Below are 11,841 nucleotides of genomic sequence, written 5' to 3'. Positions count from 1 at the left end.
ATTAATGCCCTGTAGAGGTATAAATAAATACTAAAAAATAGACAAAAGAAATTTTAAACTGAAGACACATTCCTTGGCTTACTTTTTAAAAAATTATGCTATTTAGTAACTTGGTACAGGGCGGTTGATTGTATGGATGAAATCACCAGGAAAAGATCACGTAGCTGCCAAGTATAAGCCACGGGGCTGTCCTTTGCGCTCATGGTAGACGTGAATCTAACTAAATATTTAGTCTTCTTACATTCTGTTAGTGGTAGCAGCAACAATTTGGTTTATTTACAAATATTTATTATAAAAGTTTATCCGTTTCCAAGAGCTAAACAAACATAGCTATTACCAGGTTAAGTACAAGTCTTGTCAAATAAATGTTAATAACTGTAAACTCCAAAATGTAAGTTAAATAATGGTCTTTTCAAACATAAGAACTTCAATATAATAGAGCCACTAGGAAGCCAAAATAAAGTCAAAGTTACATTCAGTCTTGTGACACCAAAGAAACATATAGCTTGTATTTCTTTTTCTTTGATTAGAAAAAGACTCTGAAGAAAGATCCAAATCAGAAGGTTGATTTTCCTGAATCCAACTGAACAACATAACATCCTAAAACAACATTTCACAGTGAGGCAAAGAACTGAATAAGTCACTGCAAAGTTATTTATAATGTAGAGCAGATAAATTGTACACCAGAGAAACTGTCAATGATGGACATTTTTCTTCATGCGAAAAAAAATCATGCAGGAAGAAAAAAAGAACAGTTGTTCATCTCTTGCATGTAGCTTGCCATTCTGTACACAGGACTCAAATGTCAACCAAGAAATGACGACAACCCCAAGCCAATCTTAAGAGGCCTTAATTCTATCCTCTTCTCCCTTTGTCTCATTTAGGGTTATATATTCACAGCTCAAAACTTGTTCATTAGACTCCTCAGGTTTTGACTTTTTAAGTGCCAGCTCTGCCGGGAGAAGAGACGAGCAATGTTCCAGAGACTGGGCGATGTCATCAATTGTCCACTTGTCTTCAGGAAGGGCATGCTCTTCTAGTGTAAATGGCCCCTGCTTGGTTCGGGTCAGCTCTAGGACGTTGGCACAGGAAGACAGTTCTACGGAAACAAGGCGAAAAGAAAACCCACAGGGTCAACGATTCAGTAGTCCACAGTCATCATAATTTTTCAAATGACAGAACACCTCGGATTCAAACCTCTCAAAACCACCCCAAATGTAAAACTGTAATAAGCTAATCTAAGAACCAAGAGCCTTGACAAATGACGAAGTAGCAAAATGGTATTTAGTAACTCACCTTATAAACTGCTTCAAAGGCCACAAGGAACTTACACAGACTGTTCTTACTTAACCGTGAAGCAAACCCAGGAGGGAACTATTAATCTCATCTGCAGATGAGGTAACCTGACCTGTCCGGTGCCACAACCGCCAGGAAATGGCAGGGCCAGGACTGCAACTTTCTAGCTGTTTGTAGGACTATGCCTTCCAGTTTCTAAAAAAAAATGTTACTTGCATCAATGAAAGTAACTTTGAGACGGATCCATCTTTTTATCTTATCCCATTTGAGTTAAAATCTTTCATACTTGCAATTATGTTGGCTCTTGCCTTCATTATTCCCATCTTCATTTTCTGCTCCTCTCTCTCTCTTTGTCTCCTGTTGTTACAAGCATCTCACTGCAGCTGCTGATGCTGATAATTGTATGCCATAAACCTACAATGCTTTTGAAGCTGAAGGCAGCAAGGGTACAGTTCCCTAAGGCCGGCACTCAGAGATATGAAAAATAGAAAATTCCCTCTTCCCGTCAAAAGCGAGTATTACTCTCTAAATGATAATTCATAATTCATCTTTATGCTTACCTTTGCCAATGTCACTGACCAAGCTTCTGATATAAAAACCTCCTCCACATTCAACATCTGGAATGTTAACAGTGACATGGTAAATTGCTAACCTCCCATGAAATCCACTTTACATAGAAATGATGCCCCTAAACAAATGTAAAAATGCACTATGCAAACAATCGAGTGATAAAATATTTATGTGCTAAAACATAAATTATTCATCCAATAGCATATGTGTTTGTGAGATTGAAAAGTCAGAGTGTGGAGAGAGCAAACAGCAGAAACTCATGAACACATTTTTAAAAAACTGGCAAGTCACACCACGTAATTCCTTTAGCCTTGTTCCTTTAATAGGTTTTAAATAGTGAGGAGTCTCAGCTTTGATATTATGAGCTGGACGTTTAAAAAAACATTTTCAGATTTTTACACCTTTTCCAGTTAGTCGGTTTTAAATAGGTGGGACATCTCAGCTTCGCTATCAGAAACTGTAGATTTTTAAGATATTGTCAGATGGGCACACTCAAAAAATACAACAAAAACCCCGTATCAGGGATAGTAATTATGTTTGGGAAAATATACTACATGGAGAGCTCAGTCTATGTAAATGTTCTCTTGGAAATATTCCTGAAGAAGTCATAAAATAACTAAAATTACACAATGTTCCAGAGTGACTGCATATGTAAACATCTTCACAGTAGATTATGTGCTTATTGGTTAAGAGCAGGGCTCTGGATTATTTTCATTCGTCCACAAGACATCCTGAATTTCCACACAAAGGACTACATTCCTGGTGTTTATAGTCTTATCCTACAAAGAAAGCCACTTGAGGGAATTAATCAAAACTCACTACCTGGGGATTTTCTTTTTTCTTCCCCATCGGCTCAAGGTTGGGAACCACAGCTGAGATTAAAAAACGAGCACGAGGATCAAAGTAGGTATATAATCACTCTTGCACTATATTTGACGTTGGTGAAAAGACACTCTTTTGGCCTATTACAAAATAAGTGAACGTAATAACTATTTACAACTAAAATGCAATCAGAAAAATTCAAGCTTCTCCTCCTTTCATAGATAGTATCTACCGTGCCGACCCAGCTGCTTTGTTTTCATGGAATGAGGGATTTTTTAGTATATTTTTCTCATTATTTGTCAAATATTTTAAAATCAGGAAACTAAAGAAGTGACTTCATTTTTTTAACTGTACAAAAACCACATTCTATAGGAACTTAATACACCTTAAATAGTATGTCAAAGCAATAGAATATAGGGAAAAAAAAGTTTTGGGAAATTATTTCTCAAGGGAATCCTAGTTAGTAGTCACTGTGAAATTAAGAAAGAGCAGGATCAGTTTAAGGAAGCCTGAGAATTCAGAAGAACCACAGCTTTCAATTCTTCACAGCTCATAGATGTTCGTGGCTTCAGCTACTACTTTCTGCAACTAAGAGATCATCAAATTCCCAAACAATAGAGACAAACGTTTTGGTTTTTAAATTTATTTCAAATATAAATTGTAGATACATTCAAATTGATAACCTGAATTAAAATGTACCCCATGTGTAAGCAAATACTTGTGCCTTACCCATTTTCTCCACATTGTCAAGATCTTTAGCAGTAACTTGCAGGTAACAAAGAAGGGGGAGAAATAATGACTCTACCCTTAGAATTTCTTGTCCAAAAACTAAAAATGCTTTGTTTTAAAAGGACAAATTAAATTTTAAAGCTGAATGTACACTACCAGGTACTAGCCAAAATGGCGGAACACCCATCCATAAGAGAGTAAAAACACAAGATATAAAATTTTGAAGTGTATATCCCTTACCTACTCTTTGCCATTAGAGATCGAAGGTATGTTATTTCCAACTTTATAATATAATAGGTATATTACAATATAGAGATGTTTATATTATTATATATAAGATAATAAGAAAAGCATTTAGGAGAGCATTTCTGAACTTCCATGTAGCTATCAGTATGTTCGTCAAATGTGTTTTCGAAAAGGTATTAACAAATGCTAACCTTACCTAAATTCAAGTTTAAAAAAATCTCCAATATCCTAGGGATCCATTAAACTACACGAAAGCAGCTGAATGCGAGATAAAAGTACACGTAACTACACGTGATTTCAAGTCTTTCCACCTTACCTAGTGTGAAAAATGGTGGCTGGAATTTCTCAAGGGAGAGACTGTACACCGTAACTGGCCTGGCAGGTTTCGCTTCTACTACTTCACCTCTCTTCATCAAGGTTGAAAGTCTCTGTCCGTCTTTCTTTAATGCAGAATAGCTTGCAAGATGAGGGAGAGAGACAGGGCGTGAAGGAGAGAGAAAAGGTTAAGAAAGAATGAGAGAGCATAACTCCAGATCACAGCATGGAAAGAAAGGATGCCGAGCGGCACTTAAATGGAAAATCTCTCTGACAGGCGGACTCCTTTTTTCCTTCCAATCTGTTCCATGATGGTGCCAGGGATGGAATTCCTAAATCTCTTTGAAGCGAAAGCTTAATCTGGCACCCAATGAGCAATATTGTCAATTTTACCCTTCCACCTTCTCTGTGGAGGTGGTCTATACAAATGTTCGTTCACTGGTCCGGGTTCTGGGTCAAGGACACCGTGACAAGGCCTCTGGTCACAATGGTCTCAACTATGTTTCCTTGAAACAATTTCCATTACAATAATATTCATTTTCACATACGAGTTGTCAAAACATTTCAAAATGCAAAGAAGCAGATAATCTACTTAACAGATCTTAGCTTTGTGTGATAAAATTTTATTAGACTACGAAATCCTTGGAACAGTCCCGGGAAGAAATTTCTAAAACTGCTCTTAAAATAAATTAAACATACTTATATTTTATTTATAACAATAATGATCAAAAATAACATTTATCCATATCCTACAAAATTTTTAAAACTTCCATTTGAAGCAAAATTATGAAGACCCATTTCCCTGTTAGATATTTCAGCGTTCTTAAAAAAAAAATCAAGATTTTAAAATAAAAAGTACTAAATGCTAAAAGAACTGTCAGTAACTTTGCCTGACACATAACGATACAGCCATTTTTTTAAAATAAAAAGCAATTTGCTTGAAATGGTAATGTGCACAAAAGATATGGTTAAGTGGTAAATCAATATTCTTATACTTTTAATAAATTATAACTTTCATCTGTCTCATTTGTTGCTGAGAATTGTGAAGCATAAGATTCTGGGCCCACAGGAAATGGTCCCGATGCCTGAAAAAAAGTACCCACTGGACTACGAATCACAGCTCTGACAGCGGCACTGCACAGGACCGGGCCCCTCGCAGCAGTTCGGGGAAAACTGACCTCTCTGCGCTCCAGACCTGCCCTGAGGCGTGTGGGTGCAAATCACAGAAGTCCATCAGCACTGGCACGGCACGGATGTCAGGCCGTGGCAGCGTCCAGGGCCAGAGGAGACGGCATCGCGCCGCCCCAGAGAGTGCCGGAAGCTCTGCAAGCTGCCTAAGTCAGGCCCACCTCTACTGGAGCAGACGCTGTGTCAGATCAAAACATGCTTCACCATACACAGAAGGAAGCCGTTTTGTTTGTTTTTTTTCTCATTAAAGTGATGTTAAACACTGAAAAATAAAAATTAAACATTTCTTCAAATTCAGTAAGTGAACTTACAGGGGAGGTACCTGCATTATATTCCCAGTAAATTTCTGCAGAATGCCTTCAATATCTTCTTGTGTTATTTTATCTGCCAAAAAATGAAAAAGGTAACAAACAACTACAGAATATGTGCTATTTTCATAGCACTGAACGCTCTGAAATTTCAATTAAATTTAAAAAAATTTTTTTTAATGTTTATTTATTTTTGAGAGAGAGACAGAGCACGAGCAGGGAAGGGGCAGAGAGAGGGGCAGACACAGAATCCGAAGCCGGCTCCAGGCTCTGAGCTGTCAGCACAGAGCCCGACGCAGCTCAAACCCACAAGCTGTGAGCTTATAAGCTGAGCCGAAGTCAGGTGCTTAACTGAGCCACTCAGGAGCCCCTCAATTAAAAATTTTCTATCAACACATATTTGTAGGCCAAATTCTACCATGTTGAGATGAATAACATACACATTAATGAGATAAGAGGGGGAGAAAGTCTTATACTGTCTAATATTAAGACTAAATTTCCTTTGCTTCAGTTTTTTCTCCAATAAATGACTCCATCATCTTATATGCATTTAGCTGGTGCTTACTACAGCCTTTAGAAAAGCTGAGAAAAATGGGGGATTAGCTATAGAAAAGGTACCACAGCATTAAAAAATGAGGGGATCAGAAAACAAGTAGAAAAATTCATATAAGTTTTTTTTTTTAAATAACTGAAGTATAATTGGCATACAATGCTAATATTAGCTTCAGGTGTGCAATGCAGCGATCTGACATATACATTACGCAGTGCTTGCCACGGCAAGTCGTAATGAGCAAAATAGGTGAAGGGTATTAAGAAATACAAGCTTCCAGTTATGAAATAAGTAAATTATGGGAATGAAATGTACAGCATAGAGAATATAGTCAATAATACTGTGGTAACTTCGTATCATGACAGATGGTAAGCATTGTTGTGCACCTGAAACTAATGTAACACTGAATGTCAACTAAAAAATCAATTTAAAAGTTTAATTTAAAAAAAAATATGCTTAAGTTATCTAAGTTTCTCCAGGCATCAAATACTGTAAATAATGTACACAGTATTGAAGATTATTTTTTTCAAGATTAAAAAAAAAATTTTTTTTTTTAATGTTTAATTTTGAGAGAGAGACAGAGACAGAGACAGCATGAGTGGGGGAGGGGCAGAGAGAGAGAGGGAGAACACAGAATCGGAAACAGGCTTCAGGCTCTGCGCTGTCAGCACAGAGCCTGAAGCGGGGCTCGAACCCAAGAACTGCAAGATCATGACCTGAGCTGAAGTCGGATGCTTAACGGACTGAGTCACCCAGGTGCCCCCAGCATTGAAGATTATTAAGTAGCAACCACATCAAAAAGTTTACCTGCTAGTTCTACGGTGGCATAAAACTGACACACTTCCATTCAGTTCTGTCCCCAAGAAAACTTGTATTTGTCTCCTTCCCTCCTTTCACTGTTTTTGGAATTTCTCTGTTCTTTTTCATCAAACACTCTTAGGAGTCTGACTTTTGCCTCAAAATAAGCCAGTGCGAAAAGACAATATACACAGCAAGGATACCATGATTATTAAGCATTTTTTAACAATGATTTTAGAAAATTTGAATGAAGACATACAAGTTTTTGGTATGTTACTTAATCATGTTTCCAGCCTTTAATACTCTTTCACACAAAATATTAACTGTATTAGCTATAAAATATTACTATAATATTAAAGTATAGTTCTATAATTTTAACAAATGAAAACTATAACACATTGAAACTCAGTATTTGGGATTTTCATATTTATAGATGACTATGTATATTTCATATTCAATAATTATAGAAATAGTCTATAACTTGTTTAGGTCACAGTGAATGGAAAGAAATAACAGCGCTTCTTTTTCACTTTGTAGGACATTTATTTCAACTTTTTATTCTAATACATAGTTACATTTGATTTTACAAAATAACATTAAGCAAAACCTAATTAATGTGCCTTGAATTATCACTGTATCACCAGAAAAAAATTAAAGAACAGCACGGAATACTGTGCCCAGGTTTCAATATCAACACAGCGAGACAGTCTTAACCTCGTGTGACCTTGAGTCTCAAGTCAAACAAAAGACCAGAATCTACTAGACTCAAACAGAGAAGAGCCACAGAACTCAAAAGAATTTCTCCAACACCTGACAGTCCAAAAAGACAGTTCTCAGATGGGTATTCTGTTCATACTGGTTTTCAAACAGATGTAGCTCATGATAGGATAAGGATTTTCCCATGAGAAATTTTTGCTCTACCGCAACATTAAAACAATCACTGGTGCCACCTTAGTGATGCAACGCTTTCAAGTCTAGGCGGCCAATGCTACCACCAAGCACGGCTGCTGAAGAAGTGTCACTGCTGATACCACTGCAGAGCAAATCCCAACGTACTGTTAAGTCCATGGCTTAGCCACACATTTTCAAAATAAGACTAAATGAAACTGAAACGGCTCTCTACTTCTGCTAGGCTGGCCTCTTTCCTAACATTCCTGTGAATGTATACTCCTTTTCCTGCTTCAGTTGTTGTCTTTTACTCACACTCCCCAACATAAGATGACAAGACGTGTTCTTTGTCATTACTTCTGCCAGGGTCTCTTTCTCTGACTTAACATTTCAGGCATTTTAGGTTTGTGCTGTTCATTCTGCAGTTAACCATACACAATTTGTAAATGTTACCTACTATACATAGGCGGGTATTATCTCACCAATTAAATTCCAAGGCCCTTAAAGGCAAAGGCAGCTTTTCTTCTTATATAAGGTACACAATTACAGTGGCACTCAAGACATTCTTGCTGAATCAGCTGAGGAATAATAGAATCTCAAGGTCAAAAGGACATTTAAAAGTCACCCCCCCAAAAAAAAAAAAAGGGGGCGCCTGGGTGGCTCAGTCAGTTGAGTGTCCAACTTCGGCTCAGGTCACGATCTCGCGGTCCGCGAGTTCGAGCCCCGCGTCAGGCTCTGGGCTGATGGCTCGGAGCCTGGAGCCTGTTTCCGATTCTGTGTCTCCCTCTCTCTCTGCCCCTCCCCCGTTCATGCTCTGTCTCTCTCTGTCTCAAAAATAAATAAACGTTAAAAAATAAATAAATAAATAAATAAAAGTCACCCAGGCCAATGATTCTTCTGAAGTTTGAATCACCAGACAGAAGGTCTATGCAGCAAGTTGTTTTACAATAAAGGTGAATATACTATTTTAGAATAAAATAAGTATTTTTTTATCATATGATTATTATGTTCACTACGTGAGTATGTAGTGAAGCATGCTGGCTATCTCTAAATCTTGCCATTAGTCCAATCCAAATAATAATTATTAACAATAAAGACTCTACCTCCAAAGGATTTAAAAAGAAATGGAGAATAAAATCTCTAAAGCAATTATATCCAATAACTATCCAAGAAATACATTTGGTAAAAGAAGATGGGTATGATAAAAGTGTCATAGGACTTGGGTAATTATTCTTTGTTTATAATCTTCAATGTGCCAGCAGTATTCATTTGAAAATAATATATTATTTTTAATGTTTATTTTTGAGAGAGATACAGAGCATGAGCAGGAGAGGGGCAGAGAGAGAGAGGGAGACACTGAATCCGAAGCAGGCACCAGGCTCTGAGCTGTCAGCACAGAGCCTAAAGCAGGGCTCAAACTCACAAACTGTGAGATCATGACCTGAGCTGATGTCCGACACTTAATCAACTGAGCCACTTACGTACCCCTGAAATTAATATTTTTTTTTTTTGAGACAGAGACAGTGAGCAAGTGGGGGAGGGGCAGAGAGAGAATCCCAAGCAGGCTCCACGCTGGGCATGAAGCCCGATGTCGGGCTTGATCCCACCATTGTGAGATCATGATCATGAGCCAATATCAAGAGTCAGACACTTAAACAACCTAGCCACCCAGGTGCCCCTGAAATTAATTTTAAAAAGTCATTCTCATAAAATTAACATATGTAAGATCATATCACATTATTTGCTTAAAATCTGTTGACTCTACCAGTGAACTTACAACATAATAGTCGATACTTAACTGAACTATGGATTTAAAAACAATATTCGACCATGACAGAGTAACTGTTACTGGATGAGTCCTACCACTATAAACTGTTTAATTGGGAAAATACATAATACACAATTGTTTTCAAACCTTAGACAACAGACAGCTAGGACTATCATCCCTGAGAGAAGAGAAAGAAACAGGCAGGGTCTTTCTGAGGATCACTTGTTTTGCTTGGAGGTACTTTCTGAACTGTGATGTAAGGAAGGGAATCCCAAAAGAGCACTGTAATCTTGCTACTGGAGGCAGCTAGACAGACCTGAGCAGGAGGGGAGAAAGGAGGATGGCAGGTAGGAAACTGCCAGGGACCACCCAGTCTCCGCCCAGACACCGCATCATCTCGCGTAGACCAAGCTCTTTTGCTACCCTTCTGGAGTGTACTCTCCCTTTGCTAAATAAAACCTTTGTTTAATTCTCTACGGAGTCTCTCGACTGAATTCTTTCCTTCAAGAAGACAAGAACCAAAGAATTTTACAATCCACCAGCCAGTAACAATCTCACTGAATAAAAATCAGAATTTGGGGAAGCAGCAGCAGCTGGAACTTGGGAGAACCAAACAGAGAAGGAGATGTCTACAGGGGTCCACTTGAGCCCAGCTCAATTCCAAGCTGCACATAAGACAGACGCCAGAAAATTAACCAAAGAACTGCCACCAAAGCTCTTGCAAGCTCTTATAAGGTTGGATGAATTCCAACCATCCAGAAGGAAGAAACTTGGCTGAACACACAGGGAATGTGACAGGGACCCCAGAGAAGCCGTGTCTGAGCAGTAGAACTAATGGAGACCTGGAAAAATGTCTACTTCAGATCCACACTGACAAGGAATCTACACAAAAGTGACTCAAATTAGTGAGGTTAGCAAGGGCAAATGACATAAGACCAATATTTAAAAATTAACTCCATTTCTCTATACTAAGAATGAACTATCAGAAACTGAAATTTTTAAAACTCAACTTATAATAGCATTAAAAAATATGGAGTATTTAGGGATTTCATATACAAAAGAAGTGAAAGATCTACATACTGAAAACTACAAAAATATGTCTGATATCATTTCAAAATTAAAAGGTCATAAAGGAATGTTATAAACAACTCTATACCAATAAGTTTGAAAATTTAGGTGAAATGGACAAATTCCTAGGGAAAACATTATCTAGAATGACACAAGAAATAAAAAAAATACTAAATTTTATATTTAGAAAAGAAATCCAATCCATGATTAAAACCTTCCTAACAAAGAAAACCCCAGATGTCTACCAATAAATTCTACCAAACATTTGAAAAAGAAATGATGCCAACCTTACACAAATTCTAGAGAATAAGAGAGAGAATACCACCCCCCCAACCTATTTTATGAAGTCAGCATAACTCTGATATTAAAACCAGTCAAGGATATTAACAGGAAGGAAAAACAGAAGGTAATCTCATTCATAGACAAAAATGCAAAAATCCTAAACTAAATATTAGCAAACTAAATCCAACAATTTATATAAAGGATAACAGATCATGATCAATTTGGGCTTACTCTAGAAATGTAAAGTTAGTTTAATGTTTGAGTAAGGAGAAAAATCAACAGCTAAAGACATAGTATTTGATAAAATTCAATGTGTGCTCATGATATAAAAAATAAATAAATAAAACAGTTGGGGTGCCTAACTGGCTCAGTCAGCAGAGCATGTGACTCTTGATCACAGGATTGTTGCGTTCAGGCCTCACACTGGACATAGAGCTTATTTAAAACAAACAAACAGAAGCACCTGGGTGGCTCAGTCGGATAAGCATCCGACTTCGGCTCAGGTCATAATCTCATGATTGGTGGGTTCGATCCCCTCGTCCAACTCTGTGCTGACAGCTCGGAGCCTAGAGCCTGCTTCAGATTCTGTGTCTCCCTCTCTCTCTCTGCCCTTCCCCCTCTGGAGCTCTAGCTCTCTCTCTCTCTCTCTCAAAAATAAATAAAACCTTAAAAAAACTGTTTAAATAAAAAAATAAAAAACAGTAAGTTAGGTACAGAAAGTAACTTTCTTACTTTGAGAAGAAAGCTATAAAAAACCTATAGGGAAAATCTATAAAAAATCAGATACACTTGCTCTTTCAGATATCAAGATCTAGTCTAAAACCATAGTAATTAAGATAGTTCAGTGTTAGCACAAGAATAGACAGACCCGTGTGACAAAATGGATTCCAAACAAACCCATTATCTATAAAGTGCGTGACGGTGACCAAAGAGGCAATGCAGTAGGGAAAAGTGCTGGGCCATACAGGAATATGCATACAAGGCGGGGGGGGGGGGGGGGGGGGGGGGGGGGG

The 11,841-nt window shown here is 37.7% G+C and overlaps 1 protein-coding gene across 1 annotated transcript in view; it reads right to left on the bottom strand.

The window, feature by feature from the left end:
- Positions 1–632: 632 nt before the first annotated feature.
- The window catches only part of TRUB1 (TruB pseudouridine synthase family member 1), a 35,592-nt gene continuing 24,383 nt past the window's right edge, over positions 633–11,841 (bottom strand). Inside the window, exons 5-8 of the mRNA XM_049645836.1 lie at positions 5,478–5,550; positions 3,980–4,119; positions 1,857–1,913; positions 633–1,099 (exon numbers count right to left, since the gene is read on the bottom strand). Coding sequence (XP_049501793.1) covers positions 840–1,099; positions 1,857–1,913; positions 3,980–4,119; positions 5,478–5,550 — 530 coding nt within the window. The 3' untranslated portion in view covers positions 633–839. The remainder of the gene's footprint in view (positions 1,100–1,856; positions 1,914–3,979; positions 4,120–5,477; positions 5,551–11,841) is intronic.

Source organism: Panthera uncia, chromosome D2 (assembly GCF_023721935.1).
Source record: "Panthera uncia isolate 11264 chromosome D2, Puncia_PCG_1.0, whole genome shotgun sequence".
NCBI classification, from domain to species: Eukaryota; Metazoa; Chordata; class Mammalia; order Carnivora; family Felidae; genus Panthera; species Panthera uncia.
The sequence above is the reverse complement of the archived record's forward strand: the minus strand, read 5'-3'. Positions and strand labels throughout refer to the sequence as shown.